Below are 23997 nucleotides of genomic sequence, written 5' to 3' on the forward strand. Positions count from 1 at the left end.
GTCTTATTCTGTAAAAAATATCTATATCTTGCTTATGTTTTTGTCCTCCTTTTCTTCTTCGATACATGTTAGCTATTGTTTTATCTTAGTAAATATTAAACCTATTAAAGTAAAAAATAAAAAACAGCCAACAAACAATTAATAAGATAGCAATAGTTGTTCCTTACTTATTAATAATTACTCCAAATGTAAATGGATTGAATTGTTCAATCAAAAGACGTAAAGTGGCTGGATGGAATAAAAGAACTAAATATATGCTGCCTACAACAGACTCATTTCAGCTTTAAAGATGCACATAAGCTCCAAGTGAAAGGAAGAAAAAAGAAATTCCATGCAAATGGAAACTGAAAGAGAGCAAGGGTAGCTATGTTTATATTAGGCAAGACAGACTTTAAGCCAAAAATGGTGATAAAAGACAAAGAAGGTCATTATATAATGTTAAAGAGGTCAATTCATCAAGAAGATATTACAATTATAAATATATATGCACCCAATATCATAGAACCTAAGTATACTAAGCAAATACTGACAGATCTGAAGAGAGAAATAGAAAATAATACAGTAATACCAGGGAATTAAATACCTCACTTTCAACAATGGACAGATATTCAAACAGAATATCAACAATAAACATTGGACTTAAACCATACACTAAACCAAATGGACCTGACAGACATTTATGGAATATTTCACTCAACAACACCAGAATACACATTCTTCTCAAGCACACACAGAAAATTCTCCAGGATAGATCATATAATAGGTCACAAAACAAGAATTAGCAAATTTAAGAAGATTGCCATCATACCTGACCACAATGGTATGAAGCTAGAAATCAATAATAAAAATAAAACTGGAAAATTCACAAAAGAATGGAAATTAAACAACTCCTGAACAGCCAATGGATCAGAGAAAAAATAAAAAAGAAAATAAAAAGTATCTTGAAAACAATAAAAATGGAAACACAGCATACCAATAATTATGGAATACAGCAAAAGCAATTCTGAGAGAAGTTTATAGCAGTATATACCTACATTAAGAAATTAGAAAGATCTGAAATACACAACCCACCTTTACACCTAAAGGAATTAGAAAAGGTAGAATGAACAAAGCCCAAAGTAAGCAGAAGAGAAGAAATAAAAATTAGACCAGAAATAAATAAAATGGAAATCAGAAAAAACATAGAAAAGATCAGAGCTAGCTTTTGAAAAGATAAACAAAATTGACAAATCTCCATCTAGACTAAGAAAAAAAGGAGAACCAAATAAATAAAAAAGATATGAGAAAAATAAAAATAAAAGAGACATTAAACTGATACTACACAAATGCAAAAGATTGTAACAGGCTACCTTGAGCAATTACATGCTAACAAGTTGAATAACTTGGAAGAAATGGATAAACTCCTAGACACACATAATATGCCAAGTCTGAATCATGAAAAAATAGGAAATCTGAACAGGCTAATAGTGAGTAAAGAGATTGAATTAGTAGTCAAAACCTCCCAACAAAGAAAAACCCAAGACCATATGTTTCTCTGGTGAATGCTACTAAACTATTTAAAGAACCAATGCCAATCCTACTCAAAATCTTCACAAAAATTGAAAAGGAGGGAACACTCCCAAACTTATTTATGAAGCTGTCACTTCCATTATACCAAAGTCAGTAAGGAGACTACAAGAAAAGTAAACTACAGGCCAATATCCCTGATAAATATAGGTGCAAACGTTCTCAGCAAAATATTATCAAATTAATTTCAATAGTACATTAACGTGATCATTATACCATCAGTAAGTGATATTTATCCCTGGGATACAAGGATGATTCAACATAAGGAAATCAGTAAATGTGAAAGATAAAAATTATATTATCATCTTGATAGATGCAGAAAAAGCATTTGATAAAGTACAAAAACCTCTCATTATGAAAAGGAAGTCTTGACAAATTGGGATAGAAGGAATGTACCTCAATACAATAAGGACCATATATGACGAGCTTACAGCTAGTATCACACTCAACAATGCAAGTTTGAAAGCATTTTCTCTAAGATCAGGACAAAGACAAGAATGCCTACTCTCACCACTCCTGTTTAATACAGTACTGGAGGTCTTGGCCAGAGCAATCAGGCAAAAATAGATAGATAGATGGTAGATAGGTAGATGATGATAGATAGATGATAGATAGATAGATAGATAGATAGATAGATAGATAGATAGGTAGATAGGTAGATAAATGATAGATTGATAGATAGATGATGATAGATGATAGATAGATAGATAGATAGATAGATAGATAGATAGATAGATAGATAGCATTCTAATCAGAAAGGAAGAAGTAAAATTGTCTCTGTTTGCAGATGATATGATCTTATATATAGAAAACCCTACAGGCTCCACCAAAAACCTGTTATAACTAAGCAGCAAATTTAGTGGAGTTGCAGAATACAAAATCAATATACAGAAATCAGTTGCATTTCTATACATTAACAGCAAAATATTTGGAAAAAGAGTCCCATTCACAATAGCATCAAAAACAATAACATACTTAGGAATAAATTTAAACACACTGATATACAAATTTAACTTCATTCTTATCAAAATTCCAGCAAAATTTTTATAGATATAGACAAGAGTATTCTAAAACTTTTATGGACTTCTGGTCAAGATGGACACATAGGTAGACACAGCTTACCTCCTTGCACAACCACATCAAAATTACAACTTAACTGCAGAACAACCATCACGCAGAACTGTCAGAAATTGAGTTGAATGAAAGTCTGACAACTACAGAATTAAAGAAACCACATCCATCCAGACTAGTAGGAGGGGCAGAGACATGGAAGGACTGGCCCCACATCCACCTGTGGTAGATAAAAATTCAGGAGGGATATCTTGGGAGTAAGGAGTCCCAGCCCAAAACCAGGCTCCCCAGCCCAGCACTCCTGTCCCAGAAAGGTAAGTTCTCACAACTTCTAGCTGCAAAGACCAGTGGGGGTTGAGTCTGAGGAAGAAACTGCTGGAGTTCCAAGCAGTTCCTCTTAAAGAACCTACAAACAGACTTATTGAGACTCACTCCCTCTGAGCTCCAGCACTGGGGTAGCAGCTTGAAAGGCAACAGTGGTATATGGGGAGAAACTGAAGTGTCTGGCATCAATACAAGAGCTGGGCGACAGCTTTCTCCCAGACAGAAACACCATCAGAGGCCATTGTCACTCTTCTGAACCCTCCCCCGACAGAGCCACAGAGCCAGCAGGTGGATACCATATCTGAGACCCCATCAACCTGTCTAACAGTGTTTGCCCCACCCTGGAGAGCACCTGAAGCTCTGTCCCACCCAATTTACAGGCCCACCTACTGTTAACAGTGGCTTTTCCATGTGAATGGCTGGTCTTGGATCATGCTCCATAATTTCCTAAATCCTCTGAAACAAGCAAAAGCCAGTTTCAGGGAACCCCCAGCCCCCACGCCTCTTGCTAAGTGGACCTAAGCCTGGCACTAGCAGCTGCCAGCCTAGATTCACAGATTCACTTCACCTGAGAACCTCCAAGCCCAGCACAAGTAGCAGCCATGTCAGGTTGCTTTATAGCCCATGAATGGTGGCCCAAGGAAAACACAGGTGAAGGCTGACCTTGGTCTGTACCACCGAGGAAACCCCAAAGCCTTTGCATGCACGAGACAGCTACAGACCATATCAGAGTACCACCACCCTGCCCCTGAACAACTGATTCTGTACAGAGGACGAAGGATGGTAGTCAGTGGTCACATCCAGGTCTTGCAGCTGACTTGCCTGGGTAAATCCCTCCCATTGATCTGCCAACAGCAACCAAGACTCAATTACAAAAGGAGGGTGTATAGAGCCCACATGAAGGGCATACTCGAGGTTATAGGGGAAGTTGTGCAATTGGACACTGCAGGACACTTACTACATTAGGCCACACTACCAAGACATGGAGTCAAAGCAGCCCTACCTAATACATAGAAACAAACACATGGAGGCTGCCAAAATGAGGAGACAAAGAAACATGGCACATGAAAGAACAGATCAAAACTCCAGAAAAAAGAACTAAATGAGATAGAGATAAGCAATCTATAAGATGCAGGGATCAAAACACTGGTTATATGGATGCTCAAGTAATTTAGTCAGGACTTCAGCAGCATAAAAAAGGTCCAGTTAGGGATGAAGGATACACTAACTGACTTAAAGAACAACTTACAGGGAAACAACAGCAGGGTGGATGAAGTCAAAAATCAGATCAATGACTTGGAACAGAAGCAAAAAACAACCAATCAGGACAAGAAGAAGAAAAAAGAATCCAAAAAAAAAAAATGAGAATACTGTAAGGAACCTCTGGGACAACTTCAAGTGTTCTAATATTCACATCATAGGAGTTCCAGAAAGAGAAGAGAAAGAGCAAGACATTAGAAATCTATTTGAAAAAAAATAGTGAAAGAATATTTCCTTAATTTGGTGAAGGAAATAGACATGCAAGTTGAGGAAGCACAGAGAGGGCCAAACAAGGTGGATGCAAAGAGGCTCACTCCAAGAAATATCATAATTGAAATGCCAAAGGCTAAAGATAAAGAGAGGAATCAAGATGGCGGAGGAGTGAGTGGAAGTCACACTGACTTCCTCCCAGGAACAACATGGAATTACAACTAAATTGTGGAGAAATCACCTGAAACAAACAACTGAACATTTGCAAGAGAGGAGACCTGTAACCTTGGAGACAGAAGAATTGGCTTTAGCTCAATCTAACTGGTAAGGAGTGCAGTACAGACCTGAGAAGGCAAGCAGGGCCTTCACGGGTGGCAGCACCAGAAGGATATTGAAACGGTCAATTGGATCCCCCCTGAGAAGAGCAGGGTCTAAACCAAAACTGGGGATCGCTAGCCCACAGCACCAGAACCAAAATAGTACACAGAAAACAGCCATCTGCAAAAAGTGGCAGGGTTGCTCTCTGCCAGAGACAGGCGGCTGGAGCTGCAAAGAACCGTTTACAGAGCCAACACAAAATTTTTATTTGAAGCCACTTACCCTGGTCTCCGGCAAAGGCAAGGGAGAGTACATCAGAGACACCTGAGGAGAGACTGGGGAAGGAGGCTTTGGGGAGAGAACTGAGAGAGTAGCCAGCGGGATCTTGGTGCTGACTCATCCCCCATGTGGCAGCAGCCATCTTGCTCAGGCAGAGACCACTCTCCCTGAGCAGCACCAGCATCAAAGGACCCAATAGCCCCGCCCCCATGTGGGATTCCACCCCACCACCGGCTGTTTAAGCTGCCTGCTGTGTGCAGAGTGGGAGCCACAGACAGTGAATCCCTGGATAAAGGGGGTGCAGAGAAGTCTGGCAACACTTGAGGAGAGACTGGGGACAGAGGCTTTGGGGAGAGAACTGAGAGAGTAGCCGGTGGGATCCCAGTACGGACTCCTCCCCCATAAGGCAGCAACATGAAAGGACACAATAACTCCGCCCCCAGGAAGGACTCCACCCTGCCCTGAGCTGTCTAAGGCAGCCTGCTGAGTGCAGAGAGAATAGATTAACAGCTGAAGGAAACAGCCATAAACAGTAGATTACTGGAAGTCTCAAACAGACTGCCTAAGGTCGGACAGGGTCAACATCTGACATCATCAGAGGCAGATCCAGAAAGTAAAAAACAGCAGTCTCCAACCATAGAAGTTCACACCACAAAGTCAGAAAATCAAGACAGATCAACTTAAGAAGCAGAAGCAGAAAAGAAGAGTTTAGTGGGAAGACAAAAAATACCCCCCACTTGAGTGGAAAGGAGGAATACCCACAAAGAGAACTAAATGAAATAGAGGCAAGTCAACTATCAGATACTGAGTTCCAAACAACAGTTCTAAGGAAGCTCAATGAGCTCAGTGAGCTCAGAGAGAATTACCAAAAACTACAGGGAAACTATGAGGAACTTACTACAAACTCTATCAGCATGAAAAAGGACATAGAAACTATCCATAAGAGACAAGAGGAAATGAAGAACACCATTTCTGAATTGAAGAACACAGTAGAAGGAATCGAAAGCAGGCTAGATGAAGCTGAGGACTGAATCAGCGAGCTGGAGGACAAGGTAGAAGAAAGCTCCCAGAAAGAGCAAGAAAATGAAAAAACCTCAAAAAGAATTAAGAGGCATTGAGGGAAATGCAGGACAACCTGAAACGTACTAATATCCATATAATAGGGATACCAGAAGGAGAAGAGGATGAGGAAGGGATAGAGAACCTGTTTGAAAAGTAATGATGGAAAACTTCCCAAATGGAGGAGAGAAAAAGGCACACAAGTCCAGGAAGCACAGAGGGTCCCATTCAAAAGGAACCCAATGAAGCCCACCCCAGGACACATCATCATTAAAATGACAAATATCAAAGACAAACGGAATCCTAAAGCAAGCAAGGAAGAAAGAGGTAGTAACATATAAGGGAGCCCCGATACGGCTAGCATCTGACTTAACAGAAATACTGCAAGCCAGCAGGAAATGGCAAGAAATATTCCAAGTCTTGAAAAGCAAAGGCCTGCAACCAAGACTGCTGTACTCATCAAGGCTCTCAATTAAAATGGAAGGCAAAATAAGGAGTTTCCCAGACAAAAGAAGGCTAAAAGAATACATCTACACCAAAACAGCACTGCAAAATATGCTAAAGGGACTGCTTTAAGATGAAGAAAATGTTTCTATGAATACCCAGTTCCTTTCACAGTTGCCAATACTTGATATTACCAATAGTTTTAATACTCATTAATCTGATTGTGACAATGATGTTATTTTAGTTGTTCCTCACTATTTGTTGAAACTAAACCTGTTTTAGTATATTTCTTGCCAATTTTTATTATTTTTTTAAAAAAAGCTTTAAGTGACTTCTCGGTATTCTTTATCCATTTATTGATTAAAGGTTTGTAGAACTTTAAAAAAAAACCTATTCACCATATTTTAGATGTGTTGCAAATACTTTTCTATTCTATTCCTGGGCCTTTAACTTTTTTATATGTATATTACTATATAGCTAAATGCTTAATATAGTCATAATGTCAATATTTACAGCTTCTGAGTTTGAATATTTTACTTCAGGTCATGAAAAATATTAGTTCTATTTTCTTCTAAAACTCCTTAGATTCTACATATTGATTTTTTATTTATTTATTTATTTATTTTAAATTTAATTAATTTATTTACTTTTTAAATACATTTGTCTCTGCCTTCCCCCCCTCTTTCCCTTGCCCCCTCCCACCTTCCCTCCCTCAGCTCTTCCCCTTTGGTTTTGTCCATGAGTCCTTGCTATATGTTCCTTGACTTTCCCCTTCCCTTCCCTTTCCCTGCCCCCCCCTTCCCTCTTGTCTCTGTTGATTTTTAACTCACCTGAATATTTCTTGTATACTGTGTAAAATATGGTTCTATATTTGTTTTATTTCAAGTAATAGTGGTCCATGTACCTTATTTGTGGAATAAGCCTTATTTTACCCATTGACTTGAAATATCAACTTAATCATATATTGTTAGACAGATATATACATTTGTGGCTAGAATGTTCATTATGTTTCATTGATCTACTTGATTATTTCTGTACTGGTGTCATGTTGGTTTAATTACTGAGACTTTATAAGGGTTTTAAATTTTTTAATATAATTAACTTTGACATTTAAAAAATAAATAAAATCAACTTGCATTTAAGAAAGAAAGAGAGAGAGATGAAATTGCTATTTTTTGTGACAACATGGATGAAACTGGAGAATATTAAACTAAGTGAAACAAGCCAGTCGATGAAAGACAAATACCATATGATCTCACCTATAAGTGGACTCTATTCAACAAAATAAACTAATGAATAAAATAAAACACAGGCATGGAAACATGGAGCGAACTTAAAATGACCAGAGGGGAGGGGGAAAGAGGACAATGGTGTAAAGAAGGGGAAGGGACTAGACAAAGAACATGTATGAATGTCCCATGGACATGGACAACAGAGTGGGAATTGACTGTGGGAGTGGGGGGTGGGGGTGAGATGGGTGGAGGGGGGTAAAGGGGGAAAAATTGAGAGAACTGTAATAGAATAAATAGGATTTATAAATTAAAAAGTAAATAAAAATAAATAAATATAAAAAGAAAAAGAGAAAGAGAGAATCTTAAAGGCACTAAGAAAAAAGAAGTTACCTACAGGGCAGTTCCCATAAGACTGTCAGATGTTTTCTTAAAAGAAATTTGGTAGGCTAGAGGGATTGGCAAGAAGTATTCAAAGTAATGAAAAGCAGGGACCTACAGCCAAGATTGCTCTACCCAGCAAATCTATCATTTTACATAGAAAGACAGATAAAGAGCTTCCCATACAAGAAAAAACTAAAGAAGTTCATCATCACGAAACCATTATTACATGAAATACTGAAGGGACTTATGAAAGAAAAAGAAGAAGATCAAAACTGTGAACAATAAAATGGCAAAAAATACAAATCTACCAACAATTGAATCTAAAAATACAAACTAAGCAAAAAAGAGCAACAGAGACAGAATAATGAATATGGAGAGCATTTTGATGGTTGCCAGATGGGAGTGGGGTGTGGGGGGATGGGTGAAGACGTGAAGGGATTAAGAAGTACAAATTGGTAAAGAATAGCAATGGGCATGTAAAGTACCATGTAGGAAATGGAGAAGCCAAAGAACCTGTAAGCATGATCCATGGACATGAGCAATGGTGGGGGGATTGCCTGAGGGAGTAGAGGACACTGGGTGGAGGGAGTCAAAGGGGGTAAATTGGGACCACTGTAATAACATAATTAATAAAATACAATTTTAAAAAAATAAAATTTTTATGAAAAGACAGATGAACTCAAATCACCATAATAGTTTTAAAAAACAGGAAGTGGGAAAAATTCTACTCAGTTTCAAGATTATTTTACAGCTATAATAATCAAGACTGTGGTGTGTTATTGACAGAGGAATAGGCGCATAAATCAATAGAACAGAATAGAGAACCCAAACATATCCACATACAGGTAGAGACAACTGATTTTTGACAAAGGTATAAAACCAATTCAACAGGAGGACAGTCTTTTCAATAAATGGAGCTGTAACAGTTGGCCTTCCATCAGCATAAATATAACCTTGACCTAATGATATCTTATACAAAAATTAATTCAAAATGTATCATAGACTTTAATGTAAAATATAAAACTGTAAAATATTTACAGCATAAGAAACTATAGAAGAAAGTCTTTGAGACTTAGAGTTAGGCAAAGAGTTCTTACACTTGATAATAAAAGCATGATCCATACAACAAAAAATTGACAAATTGAACTTCATCAACATAAAAAACTTTACTCTCAGAAAAACCCTGTTAAGAAGATGAACAACAAGTTACCACCTGGCAGAAAATATTTGCAAGGCACATATCCAACAAAGGACTAGCGAATGTACAAAGAATTCTCACAATTCAGTAATAAAAAATAAACACCACCAGACATTTGACTGAGGAGGATGTGCAGTTGGCTAGTAAGCACATGCTTAGCCATCAGAAAACTGCCGTTACCATGCTCTTCCCACTACCCTTTACAAAATTCCCCAATTCTCCTGAAGCCATCCCTGGCCCCCTCTTTCCTCCTTCTTTCCTTCTCCCAGCCTAAACATGCCTTCCCTGATTTAGTCCTCATAGGCTCTCTTTATTCCTAAATTAGCACTCCCATCTACTCCATGCTGTGGACCTTATCTTGCTGTCAGGAAGAAGGTACTCCTGGGGCAGTTAAATCTCACCAAATCAAGCCAGCCACTGAAAAGTGATAAAGCAAGGAGGGACTTTCAGGCATGGGAATGCATGGGTTGAACACAGCTGGGTTCAGGTAGTGAGATCTTCTTGCTGTTTTCCTCATCCAACCAGAGGCCACCAAGTTCTTTATCCTCTCTTCTTCTCAGATAAGAAAGAGGAACTGAAGCATGGACTAACTTGAGTTTTTCTATTCCCTAAGCATTGACCTCTGGTTATTTCACATCTAAAATATGGTTGAAATGGAAGAGGAATGTCTGGTTAAGAGGCAGACCAAATTATCCACTGTAAATTATCCACTGGGGGGAAATTGGTGTGTGTGTGTGCGCTCATGTGTGTGATCCATAGGGATACGGAGATCCAGAATTAAAACAACAAAGGGCGGAGTTCCTCACAGTCCTTTGAAACTCCCAGGTGGAACCCAGGTCGGATGTACATCCTGCATGGACTTTCCTGCTTAGCCAGGATATCCCGTGTTTGTCAAAAGGGCTGCACAGGGAAGCTTTAACCATTGTCCTTTCCAAAATCTGCCAGTCAGCCCCTCCCAGTGTGCAGTAGCCACCACAAGCAGAGGAAGAGTAACTCTGGAAACGGTGTTATCAGCATCCTCCATGGACTTCCTCCCCTCCTCCCCAGACTTGTTAGCCTCAAGCTCCTTGGCATCCTCAAACAGAAATCTGGAAGACTGGGATGGGGTCAACACCCTAAAGCCAGCCCCTTTCTTTTTCCAAGACCTGCCTTAGAACAGACCTGAACAGACAGCAGAAAGCTGCAGTTGGAGTCCTGGGCCCCGATGGAGCCCTGGCTGGGGCCTGAGGCTGCTGCTCTCCACCCAGGCTGGCCAGCCCTGCTGCTTTGGGTCTCAGCCCTGAGCTGTTTTGTCTCTTCGTCAGCTCCTCCTTCTCCTTCTCTGGTGCCCCGAGTCAGAACCAGCTACAATTTTGGAAGGACTTTCCTCGGCCTTGATAAATGCAATGCCTGCATTGGAACATCTATTTGCAAGAAGTTTTTTAAAGAAGAAATAAGGTCAGAATCTCAATCAGCTAATTCTGAAGGGCAAAATTGTGTTCCCATGATGTAAAGATGTCCAGGAGTTTGTTGAAAATGAGCCAGGATGTAATTTATAGGAGGGAGCTGAAGCAAAGCCATTTAATCATAGTAGTGATGGGTTGAAGTTGGGATGGAGAGGAGGGTAAGATGTGAAGCCAAATTACAGCCCTAAATGCTAAATCCAAAGTGTCCTTCTAAAGTTAGAACTTAAAGCTTTCTTTTTTTAATGACTTAATTAATTTATTTTCAGAGAGAAGGGGAGGAAGAAAGAGAGAGAGAGAAATATTGATGTGAGAGAGATACTTTGATCATTTGCCTCTTGCACGCCCCCAACCAGGGACATAGCCTGCAACCCAGACATGTGCTTTGACTGGGAATCAAATTAGTAACCTTTTGGTTCAAAGGACAGTGCTCAATCCACAGAGACATACCAACAAGGACTGAAATTTTCTTTTTTTATGAATGGAGTTGCCTGAGACTATTGCATTATCCAAGTTCATTTCTCATAGTGGGAGGAAAGTAAAATTTATAAAAAGCTTACTATGTGACAGACATTTTTAAGCTTTTTTTATTTATTCCTCACAACCATCCTAGGAGTTAGTGTTTTTCACTCATTATTCAGATAGTGAACTGAGACATAACAAGATTAAGTGTCTTGCCCAAGGCCACCACCTAATAAGTGGCAGATATGGGATTCAAGCTAGGGTGGCTTGCTTCAAAGTTTCTAAACTAGTTTTCTGTTGTGAGATGTTACTTTGATCAGAACAAAAGTCAAGTTTAGTAAATTGTGATGCACATGGCTCTCACCAAAAAAATGGAATCACACTCTGGAATTCAAGCATGTCAACACACAGTCAATGAGCCTTTAACATGGCCAAGATCCAGCAGATTCTGTAGCAGCATCTCTATAACTCTGGTCATTGCCCTCAAGGGGTTTAGGAGGAGAAAGCTGTGTTACAAATAATAAGGCCTGGTCTGATACGGGCCAGATGTGAAGTGTAAAGGACCTCTGGGAGCTCAAGGAAAGGGATATTAATTCCAAATGGGGACTGGAGAAAGGTTTCTCCAGGGGAAGGCATTCTGAGCAAGGCCTTAAAGGATGAGATGAAATTTAGTGGGAAGGGAGAGGCTTAAGGTAGAAGAACCAACTTAAGCAAAGACCCAGAGGCATGGGAAGAGGTGAAAAATGCTTAGACACTGGAGCATGGGGTGTATGTGGAGGCGTGGCAGAAGGAGGAGGTTTGGAAGAGTCAGATGGTACAGGAAGCCTTGAATACTGTGCCCAGGAATTGAGATCTTAACCTGTGATACAAGTTGGTTCCCAGCCTTTTCAACACTAAAGACCCTTCGTAATAGGTATCTTCTCCTTTTCCCAACCCCAAAGACTACACCCCAATCAGGTGTGTAAGATTTAGTGACTAAACAAAAAGCATTAATTTATAGTCATTTTATTTCCAGTCTGTATTAACCAAAGGCATATTTGATTATTCAACTAAGTTACTAAACAGAAATATCAAGTAGAAAATATCAATCAAAAGTGTTGAACTTCCTTTGCAAGATGATAGATATTGAATGGAGTTGATGTGGACTTTCTTTATTAGTCCTTTTTTAAGGCATTTGGAATTTGAACCCACCCATCCCACCATACCCTCCCATTTCCCTCCCCCAACAGACACACAATTGGGGAAGCTCCATTGCAGGTAATGATGAGGAAGTTAAGTGTGGTAGGGACAAGATGACAGTTGTGTTTTGAAAAGACCTTATGGAAAGAAGTGTACAGGGTAGACCCTGATGCTGGCAGGGGCTGTCAAACTAGCTCTTTTAGACCAGGAGAAAGGTCATTGGTAACAAAGCAGGACAGGAAAGACACTAGTAGATTCAGCTAGAGAGTCATTTTGTTTCCAACTCTATCAATGTGAGAGGAAGTAAAGATGGAGGTATCAAAAGTGGTCAAGATTTTCCACCTAAGAAAGAGGATGGAGAAGATTAAGAACACAGGTAATGTGAGGCTGATTCTTTGGAGAAAGGAGGCAGTGAGAATATGGACATGTTTTAAGATAGAAGAGAAAGAAATTAAGGGATTCAACGAAGGAAGGGCTCCAGGTTCACATCCTCTTCCAGATAAGTAAGCAAAGAGTATATGAATCTTACAGTTGGCTCTTCACCAAGCGGCAGTAAATGAAGTTTTTCTCACCAGGCAGGTATTGGCCAAATTCAGAAAGCATTTCCCCAAATAAGTCTGTGCCATTCAAATTCAGGATATTACTTAAGTTCCCTCAGAATTCACTTTCCATGTGTGTCTGAAAGGGAAGTGTGCTGATGCAAGCAGGAAACCACCGGGCGGGGCAGGTTGGGGTTTAGAGCTCTCTGTGTGGAAAAATGCACATTCCTTATCACAAAAAGAGCAGAGAGAGACAGTCAGTAGGTCTGGGGTGTAGATTTGTTTATAGTCCTTTTCTCTACATTTTAAATAACATTTTTCTTATTTTTGAAAGTAATATTTGTTTATTTAGAATCTTCAGGAAATATTGCCTAAAGAAAGCACAAAATAAAAATCACATATAACTCCTCCACCAAGAGATCATCCCTTTGTTAACATTTTGATGCTTGTCACCTTTTTTTCCTGATGGATAATATTTTTTCAACAAAATGTAATACTATGTACACTCTTTTGTAAACTTTTATTTAAATATTAATGTTTTGTGTGTTACTATTTCAAAATTTCTTAATGGGTTGCATATTTCTTTCTTTGTAAAAAAAATATTTTATTTATTTATTTTTAGAGAGGGGAAGAGAGGGAGAGAAACATCAATGTGTGGTTGCATTTCACGCGCCCCCTGCTGGGACCTGGCCTGAAACCCAGGCATGTGCCCTGTACTGGGAGTTGAATCAGCCACCCTTTGGCTTGTAGGCCAGCGGTCAATCTACTGAGCCATACCAGTTGGGCTGTAAACTTTTATTTAAAAATATTTTGGAAACACCTTTTCACAACTTTATTTTGAATAGCTTTCTGATATTCAATTGCATCAATCAACCAGTTTATTGAACTAATCCACTGTTGTGTGACAACTATGTTTTTTTTTTCACTTTTCAGTATTATAAACAGTGCTGTGTTGATTATTCTTGTGGCTACACTTTTGTATATCAGTGATTAATTCCTATGACAAACTCCTAAAATCTGTCAATCATATAAATGCGAAAAGGCTTATAATTTTTGACCTAGAAATATATATGCTAGATAGATATCCAAATGGAAACTTCTACCTATAGAGCTCACCTCTTGCACACCCACAAATATTTAATATTACTACTATTTTGCTCTGTATTTCTCTGAGTTGGGTCCTTTTCTTTTTCAGGCTTATCTACCATTTGTATTTCTTCTTTGCTAAATTGTCTATGAGTTTTCATCCTTTGCCCCTCTTTCTAATGGTGCATTAGTTCATCTTGTTCCTATTTAAATCTCCAAACCTTTTTCCACTTTTAAAAAGATTTTATTTATCTTTAGAGAGAGAGGAAGGAAGGGAGAAAGGGAGAGAAGCATCAATGTGTGGTTGCCTCTCGCATGCCTCCCACCAGGGACTTGGCCCACAACCAAGGCATGTGCCCTGACTGGGGATTGAACCAGTGACCCCTTGGTTTGCAGGCCAGCACTCAATCCACTGAGCCACACCAGTCATGGCATATTTCTCCACTTTTAAAAATGATTATGATATCTTAGGAGAAAAACTATCCAGAACTCTCAGACATTTGGCTGAAATGATATAGTCAGGCAAGCATTAATAATACCCTATGCCTGGTCTTCACTAAGGATTAGACAATGCTTGTTGTTGAGAAACAAATGGAGAATTAGCTTCTTATGATGACTGGGTAGGCTGAAGACACATGATTGGTAGATGAATGTCACCTTTCCTTTTTTTCCTTATCTTTTCTTTGGTTAACAACAAATCTGATGTTTTCTATACTCAACCATTGACCTTTGAATGTTTTCAGTATCAATTTTCCCATGCATTCCATGTTGACTTTTAAATCCTGAATGAAAAAGTTAAGGGAAGCTAGAAAAATGAATAAAACTGATTGACATATTCTTCCTACTGAAAATATACCTGTATGTAAAATCCTAAATGACCGCAGCAAGTGGCGAGATGTACCAGGATGTGATTGATCAGTATTTGTGCATGAGCAGGTAAAAGATGGGAGGGGAAAGAGTACTTAGTGGTAGTATTTCTGGTCAGAATCACTCCTAGGGATTCCTAAATTATTACTAGGACAGATGCCTTACCTCACTTTCCTTATTATACCCACTTGGCCTTACATCCCTAATCCTAATACCAAATTCTTAAAGAATGTCTAAATACTTCTGAGTGGTAGAGGACTCACATTAAAATAAGTAATTCATTGGGCTTGAATTTGCCTTCCCTTCTCCCTTGCCGTCATTGGTCTCCTTCACCTCAGAAGATGAGTAATTATCATTCTAACTCACTTCCTCAAATCAATTCAAGGTGTTGGGAGCAGCAAGGCCCAGAGCTTATAGCAAAAAGATCCATCTACACATTCAATCAATTTTCCATACATGCACCCATCCATCCATCCATCCACCCACACACCCAAGCATCCTTACATGCATTCTTTCACCCAACCATCACTCTGTGCATCCTATCTACCTAGTCCTCCATTTATCCCTTTACTCACTTATCCATCTGTACATCCAAACACCCTTTCATCCATCCATCCATCAACCCAACTAAAATGTATTTATCACTAACTTGGTGTTAAGCACTCTACTAGGCACTGAAGAGGTTACTTTTTATTGGAAATGCAGAGACATAAACCAATGGTTAAAGCAGAGCATGAGAATGATAGAAAATACACAGGATATCATGAGAGCATGTTGGAGGAAAATTTCATCCCAACTAAGAGATGAAGGAGTGAGAATCAGAAGAGATGATACCTATCTGGTTTTTAAGGGGTTGGTTAGGAATTGTCCAGGCAAGAAATAGGAAGAAAGTGCCTTAGACAAAGATATTAGCACATGACAAGGTGAGTGGAGGCACAGAAGCCCAAAACAATGTGACTTAGCCAAGAATTGTGAATGGCTTAGTGAGACCAAAGCAAACTTTTAAGGAGAGTAACAGGAGATGGTCCTAGAAAGAGCATTATGAGCTGCTCTAAGAAGTATGAACTGTGTCCTGGGAGCTTTGGGAAAATGCTGGATGTTTTAAGGGTTCTGTGCAAAGCTAAAAGATAAAGGGGGAAGAGAGGCAAGAAATATTTAGGAATGCATGTCTTCAGAATTATTCTTTGACTCTATGCAAACATGAGAAGTATACAAGAGAAGAGGGCATTTTATCCTCATTCAGTGCTGTTGCTCTCCCCCACCCTCCCATCCTGCCTTCCAGCTCTGGGAAACTATTACCCTGTTTTTTCATATTTCAACTCAATGAGGTCTTGGCCAGCCTCACTTTAAATATGCCCATGATCTCAGTTCAGAAGAAAGATTATAATGCTACCTGTGTTTTGTGGTTTTCCAAATTCCAGGATATTAACATATCTTAGAATGAAATAAAAATGGATATAGTCCAGTGAATAAAGAGCAGGGTCCATTTTCTCACTGACATTCTTCTATTCAGTAAAGTAGGTAATCAAAGTTTTAAGAACATACATTTTTCCCATGCAGTGCCATAAACTTATTACCATTTTGAATGAGGGAGAAATGTGGCTTGTAAACTTGATTGTCCTGAATTGATTCTTATGGGATGCCTTTAGCCACTACTAAACATGCACCAAACATCCATTATAGGTTACCTACCAAGTCAGGGCTGTCCTTTAAGTGGGGCCTCCTCATGAAATGGGGACAGAAAAAAAGTCAATGAGTTTGTCCCACAGGGAAGCAAATTCCTCCTGACACCACCCCCAGCAACTGGAAGATAAGAGGCCCTGAGATCTGTCCCCCTCTGCCATTAATTGTCTGTGACTCACTCATCAGACAAGTAGCCTTCAATTTTCTCATCAAAATATGATGTGGAAGGGGGCAGAGACCAAATGATTTTTAAGGACCTATGGTTATAATCCCTGATAATGTCACCAATCTGTTCCCAAGAACTAATTTATAAAATGACTGATAGAGGACTAAGCAATGGCAAAATGGTTACAATTGCAAGCTTTGGAGCCTTGAATGTTGCTTCTTCCAATTCCTGGTTGTAAGACTTTGGGCAAATTATTTAACTTCTATGTGTCTCAGTTCCCTCATCTGTATGGTTAATAATAGTACTGACCTCATAGGTTTGTTGAAAAGTTTAATTGAATTGATATATAGAAAGCATTTAGCAAAATGACTGGCATGTGTGTTTCATAAATGTGTGTTGCTATAATCATTAAGAGAGCCACCAAGTTGTAATTCCTTAGTCATAGGTACTTTGTGTGGGGAGGGGTGGAAGGAAGAGGTTGAACTTCCATGAGCAGGAAGAGCTGCAGGAAACAGGCAGAATTTGCCTCAGAGACCTAGGCCCCTCCTTATCCTCCCAGAAGAAAGGATCATTTCCCATGGTTGTCCTGAAAATTCCAATAAAATTGACTCATTGCAAGTTCACAGTGTTTCATCTTTTAAACTAAATTTTTGGCAATGTTCTTGAACAGAATTCTTTGTGCCTCCTTCCATGGCAGTTTGAATGGTCCTGAATTGCAGAATGTGCTTATCAACTGTTTCCACTAGAGCACCTTTTTTGAAAAACTTGCAGTCTCTTAGGATAAAGCTGTGTTATATAAATGAGGAAACAAAATAACGTACGGTTTAGGGCTAATAAAAGGGCTAATTCTTCCTAAATTTATTATCCTGAAGCTGCCCAAAAATACTCATTAATAAGAATTTAAAGATGCTTATTTAAATTAAATATATAATGTGTCTTATAAGCCTAATTTTCATTTTTAGTATGATCCTCAATTACTAATAATAATGAAGGTAAATTTTACCTCAGTAATTTTTATACATAAATCAGAAGAAGATTTAACATTCTTTACTCATGGAAATATCTGCACATATTTGGAGAAATGACTGAAGAAAAAGACCAAGGTGGGGTTTAGGATGGTAATAGGTAGTAATAAGTCAATGCTTCTCCCCTAGGGAGGATTAAGGACTGACCAGCCATTGTTTGGAATTACACATCTCATGGATTCCAGGTGGCTTTTAATTTGGTGACCATTTAGCAGCCACTATTCCCTGTGACTTGATTGGTACTGATGACTTACATCTTTAGATGAACTGAAAGCAAAATTGATGGGGTTGCTTGGAGTTGGATATGGAGAGTCAGTGGTCTCCCCAGTGCAGGCCTCTTTAAGAACTATAGTTCCAAGACCCAGCTATTGGTCATAGGATGGGCTGTTTCTGCAATCAGTGTAGGGAAGGGGAAAGATCATGGGTTTTGCTGACAGAGGGCTTTGGGTTTGCACCCCTGTTTGACAACATACTGTATGACCTTTGGCAAGGTACTTAAACTCTATAAGCTTCAGTTTCCACATCTATAAAGTGGGGATGGGGTGTTAGAAGAATAAAGTTTGTGTGTGACATGCACCTTCCTCACTTATTCTGACATCATATATACACTTCTCTAAGTTTGAGGAAACAAAAGTAGCCCTCTCATTGAAAGAGTCTGGAACATCCCAATCTAAAAATGAGAAATGGATCAGACCAAATGTTGTGCCCTGTCTCACTGTCCCCCAGGACTCTGCTGGCCTGTGGCTCTGGCAGTGTTGTGACTAGTCTCTGCTTGGCCCCTGCTTCATCCCTCCATCTCCCAGGTAGATACTAAAAGGACTCTTCTTCCAGGTTTGACAACTGGCTGGCCTCCGACCTCAAACTACCTTTGGAGTACTTGCCTTCTTATCCTGCAAATTACTCAGATGATTCTAAAACCTGGCGTCCTGTGGAGATATGGAGGCTGATCAGCAAACACCAGAATGAAATCTCAGACCGAAGAATCTGTGCCTCTGCAGCAGCCCCCAAAACATGCAGCATTGAGCATGTCCTAAGAAAAACAGGAAGATTCCAGAAATGGCTGCAGGCCAAGCGTCTCACGCCAGACCTGGTGCAGGTAAGTGTGCTGATCATGTGGCTGGAGACAGGGGGATGGGTGAGATGGGGGCAGTATCTACTCCCATCTTACCTCTCAGGCTAGGGAAAAGAAGTTGTGGTTTGTCTAAAGTGGGACAAAACAATGTCATGGACCTGAGTGACTTGTGATAAGAAAGGAACTAAACAAGATTTAGTTATAAGGATCCTTCCCATTGTCATCCTCAATTCTCCCTGACATGACCCTCAGTGACTATTTGGGGAAAAGTTCCTAGCTGCCGCCTATAGCCTGAAGACATGACTGAATGATATTCACCAGCCCTCTACCCTGACAGGGCTTAGCTCACCTACAAACTTCTGAGGGGGCCTTTGCCAACCCCCAGATAAGGCCCACTCTTGGAAGCTCCTGTTTCACCATCCAGAGATACCACTTTGAAAATCAGCTTCCTCATTGATCACTCACTGTAAATAAGAACAAAGCTTCAGTTATTACAGAAGTGGAATTTCATAATACAGCTCCCTCTTTCCACTCCCACGAGTAGGTTGCCCTGAGAACTTCAGCACATTGCCATGTCATGATATTCTGCTTTGATCCTCTTCTGCACTATCATCTCCAATGTCATCCTTCTTCATCCAGACCTGCACAGCTTTGTACCTTCACACATCCCACTGAATCCCCTAGGGCAGTAGATGCCACCTCAGAGGACTAGAGAGACTCACCTCCAGCAAAGATGGGAAGGAAGAGACTCACCAACCACCCTGCCATGATGATGCTGGAGGACTTGAACTGGCTTCCCCAGGGGGGAATGCCAAGGGTGCTTCTCACACTCCTAATGCTACTAGCTCCTTCACATGGGCACTTAAGGCTGCCTGGGTGACCTCTGAGCATTCATACCTTTCCTTGGCCTCTTGGATATGGGGGACACAAAGCAAACAAGGTGACAAAACCATCTGGCTTTGCTCTTAGGTTGTGTGGAAACTGCTTTTAAGTCAGGAGGAGTAGAGTTGCTGGTAACATGACCATCATCTGACATTGAGCTTTCCAATGTAGTCCTTTTGCGCTCTTTACTCTGTGAATCTCACTGGCATGGAGTGGAGAGAAAATGAGTCAGAGAAAACCAAGCCATTAACAGGCTGGAGAGGTTGCAGGGTCCAACATAAGGGTCTTGGAGTTGATATGTGATACAGGTAGTGGAAGCTCAAGTGGGAAAGAGGCCATGGGGGGCTGCTCAACACTTGGTAGAACCAGAACACAGGAGGCAGACACTGGAGTCTAAACCATGCTTCACAAGCTAGATTTAATCTCCGCATACCTCCCCTTCTGTGCCTGTAGACAGAGCCTCCATGCACTGGCCTGGGTACCTGCCATATGCAATTTGCAGGATTGCTGCACTATTATGGAGGCATAAGAAGGACCAATATAGGACCTCCTCTGCTTTACCCCAAATATGTGTTCAGGAACAAATGGAAGACCCCAGAAGAGCAAAACAACATACAAAAGGAAATATTTCAGAACCCCTTGAAAATCCCATCATATCTTTCTGCCCCCATTGTTTTCAGGTCCTAACATTAAAGGGCACAGTTCCCTCTAGGCACTGTTTCCAGAACACCTCCATCTGGGACATGGACAACACAGCAAAGGACAGAAATCCCTGGTGTGCAAGATACACTTGACACTTCACAGAAAGTGGATAGACTGACCTTAGGCTTTGAACTAAGAAAAACTCCCTCTTTCCCTCATCTTCTAGACCCTTCCATAATAAAACAGTGGTAAGGGATTATCCCAGGGTCCTGAGAGGTCTGAAACAATCATCCAGGGACATCTAGGGCCTCCGACCTTGATAAGTATGCACACTGTGATATAAGCAAAAGATCCCTGAAGCCTGGAAACTGTGATTGAGTCCTGACTCTGCCATCAAAATCTGTGGCAGAATGAGAAGGAACAAAGACCCAGGAAAAGCAGAGAGCTTCCAGATCCTATTCATCTGTTCTACAAGTTTTAATAACTGTGCTACATCCTACTAAATTAATCAGACACAAGCTTCACCCCCAGGAGCATATGGTCCAGTGGTGAGGACAAATAAAAACACAAACCAACAGAAAGCAATGTACTGGATGTTATGATGATACTCTGTGTCGGGGGAGGGGGAAAGGATAGACTATTTACTTGGGTCCTTCATCCACTGACTAACAAATTAACCTTGCATTGAAGTCCAGGACTTCCCTACTCTGCCCTGACATTCCTCCTCTAAAAATGGGTTGTGGGAAGGGCTTCTGGATGTTCCCCCCTGCTCATGTTCTTTGACTTGTTATGGCTTTGCTTCACTTAACAAATCCTTATTGAATGCCTGCTATCATCAGACACTGTGCTGGGTGCCTGGATTTCCTGTTTTTCATGTGGCAGTGAATAGTGCCTCTTCTACCTGATTCATTCATGTTAATGAGCTTCTGGATGTGAAGATATTTTAGAAAAAGTGTATCACCATAGAAATCCATGGTGCAGCATTATTGTAATAAAAGGGTCCCATTCTTCAGTTTGTTGTGTTAAAACTTGCTCTACTGATTTTGTCATCTTGTATTAAAAGCAGCTAAACAAGCTTTCCTTATTTCTACCAAACATGCATCCATTAGCAATACCTTATTAAAATGCAGCCAAAGCAGTAACTATTTTCACTTTTCTTTTTTTCTAAGTATATCTTATTGAATATGCTATGACAGTTGTCCCATTTTTCTCCTCTTTATTCTCCTCTGCTCTGCACCCCCCATCATACCACCATTCCTCCCCCTTAGTTCATGTCCATGGGTCATACATATAAGTTCTTTGGCTTCTCCTTTTCCTATACTATTCTTAAGCTCCCCCTATTTTGTACTTACCAATTTATACTCCTTATTCCCTGTACCTTTTCCCCCATTCTTCCCTCTCCCTCTCGTTACTGATAACCCTCCACGTGATCTCCATTTCTGTGATTCTATTCCTGTTCTAGTTGTTTGCTTAGTTTCTTTTTGTTGTTGGTTTTTTTGTTTTTTTTTAGGGTCAGTTGTTGATAGTTGTGAGTTTGTTGTCATTTTATTGTTCATAGTTTTTGATCTTCTTTTTCTTAGATAAGTCCCTTTAACATTTCATATAAGGGCTTGGAGGCTTGGTGATGATGAACTCCTTTAACTTGACCTTATCTGGGAAGCACTTTATCTGTCTTTCCATTTTAAATGATAACTTTGCTGGATAGAGTCATCTTGGATGTAGGTCCTTGACTTTCATGATTTTGAATACTTCTTGCCAGCCCCTTCTTCCCTGTAAGTTGTCTGTTGAGAAATTAGCTGATAGTCTTATGGGAACTCCTTTGTAGGTAACTGTCTCAATTGCTCTTGCTTCTTTTAAGAGTCTCTTCTTACCTTTAATCTTGGGGAATGTAATTATTATGTGCCTTGGTGTGTGCTTCCTTGGGTCCAGCTTCTTTGGGACTCTCTGAGCTTCCTGGATCTCTTTGAAGTCTTTTCCTTGGCCAGATTGGGGAAGTTCTCATTCATTGTTTGTTCAAATAATTTTTCAATTTCTTGCTCTTCCTCTTCTCCTTTTGGCACCCCTATGATTTGGATGTTGGAACATTTAAAGTTGTCTCAGAGGTTCCTAAGCCTCTTCTCATTTTTTTGAATCCTTGTTTCTTCCTTCTGTTCTGGTTGAATGTTTATTTCTTCCTTCTGTTCCAGATCGTTGATTTGAGTCCTGGTTTCCTTCCCTTCATTGTTGGTTCCCTGTATATTTTTTCTTTATTTAACTTTGCATAGCCTTCACTTTGTCCTTCATTTTGTGACCATACTCAGCCATTTCTGTGAGCATCTTGATTACCAGTGTTTTGAACTCTGCATCTGATACACTATCTGTTCATCGCTTAGTTCTAATTTTGGAGTTTTGATCTTTTTCATTTGGGCCATATTTCTTTGTGCCAGCACACCTGTTACGTTATGAGGGGTGGAGCCTCAAGTATTTGCCATGGCATGGCAACTCACACTGGGTTGTAGCACTCTATGTGGGGGAGGGATCAGAGAGGAAACAATGCTGCTTGCTTGACTCTCACCCTGCTTTCAGTCACTTCCCCCACTTCCTACAAGCAAATTGGGCCTTTCTGGTGCTGATACCTGGGTGGGTGGGCTTGTGTACATTCTAGGACCTTGTGGGTCTGTCCAACAAACACTCCTGTGAGGCTGGGAGTTTCTCCTGCCACCAGAACCCCCACAGGTTTTTACAATCAGAGGTTTTGAGGCTTTCTTTTTCCACACTGGAACCCTGGGTTGTGCTATCTGTCTTGCTCCCCTGTTTTCTTCCCAGTTTATTTGCAGGCAAATGTGAGACTGCCAGCCACCATCTCACCCACCCAGTCCTCCAGCCACCACCTCGCCGTGTGTCCTCTCCACCTGGCTGTCTCTGCCCCATCTACCAGCCTGAATGAATGTTTCTTCTTTAACTCCTTGGCTGCTGGACTTCCATACAGTTTGATTTTCCGGCAGTTCTGATTGTTTTTTGTTTTTAATTTTTTTATTGTCCTTCTTTTGGTTGTGCGAGGAGGCAAAGTATATCTACTATGCCACCATCTTGGCCAGACCATTTTCACTTTCCTTTAGCCCTCTCCTAGGCCATCTTCTCATCTCCACCAGAGATTTTTTTTTCCTTATAAAAGGTAGAAAAATATCAACAGACATTTTATAAATTCTGGACAAGTCCCATTCCTATTCCATCTACCGAGCTCAAAATCATTGCCAACCCATTTTAGCACCTTCTCCTCCTGCTCCTGCCCTCCCTTCTAGAGACCCTCGCCCCTTATTATTCTACAGCATGGCCAAGGTGCTCTTTATCTTTTCCCTCTCAGGCCTCATTCAAGCAAGTCCCAAACTCCTGCTTTTTCCTTCTTAACAAAACTCACCCATCAAACAGTTCAAATAGGCTCATCATCAACAAAAGTGGCAGGATGAGGATGGAGAAACTCAGTTATCCACCCAGGAGAGTTGAAAACAGGTGTTCCAACAAACACTTGTATGTGAGTATTCACAGCAGCATTATTCACAATAGCCAAAAGGTGGAAACAACCCAAATGTCCATCAACTAATGAATGGATAAGCAAAAAGATTAGTATATC

General features: G+C 40.2%; 1 protein-coding gene across 1 annotated transcript in view; it reads left to right on the plus strand.

Moving 5' to 3' along the window:
• The first annotated feature begins 10434 nt into the window (after nucleotides 1-10434).
• Nucleotides 10435-23997, plus strand: part of DIPK2B (divergent protein kinase domain 2B) — a 53246-nt gene continuing 39683 nt past the window's right edge. The window contains exons 1-2 of the mRNA XM_054566518.1: nucleotides 10435-10779; nucleotides 18623-18887. Of these exons, the coding sequence (XP_054422493.1) occupies nucleotides 10547-10779; nucleotides 18623-18887 (498 nt within the window). The 5' untranslated portion in view covers nucleotides 10435-10546. The remainder of the gene's footprint in view (nucleotides 10780-18622; nucleotides 18888-23997) is intronic.

The sequence above is a fragment of the Pteronotus mesoamericanus genome, unplaced genomic scaffold, assembly GCF_021234165.1.
Source record: "Pteronotus mesoamericanus isolate MK-2021 breed Mesoamerican mustached bat unplaced genomic scaffold, CSHL_Meso_final contig_173, whole genome shotgun sequence".
NCBI classification, from domain to species: domain Eukaryota; kingdom Metazoa; phylum Chordata; class Mammalia; order Chiroptera; family Mormoopidae; genus Pteronotus; species Pteronotus mesoamericanus.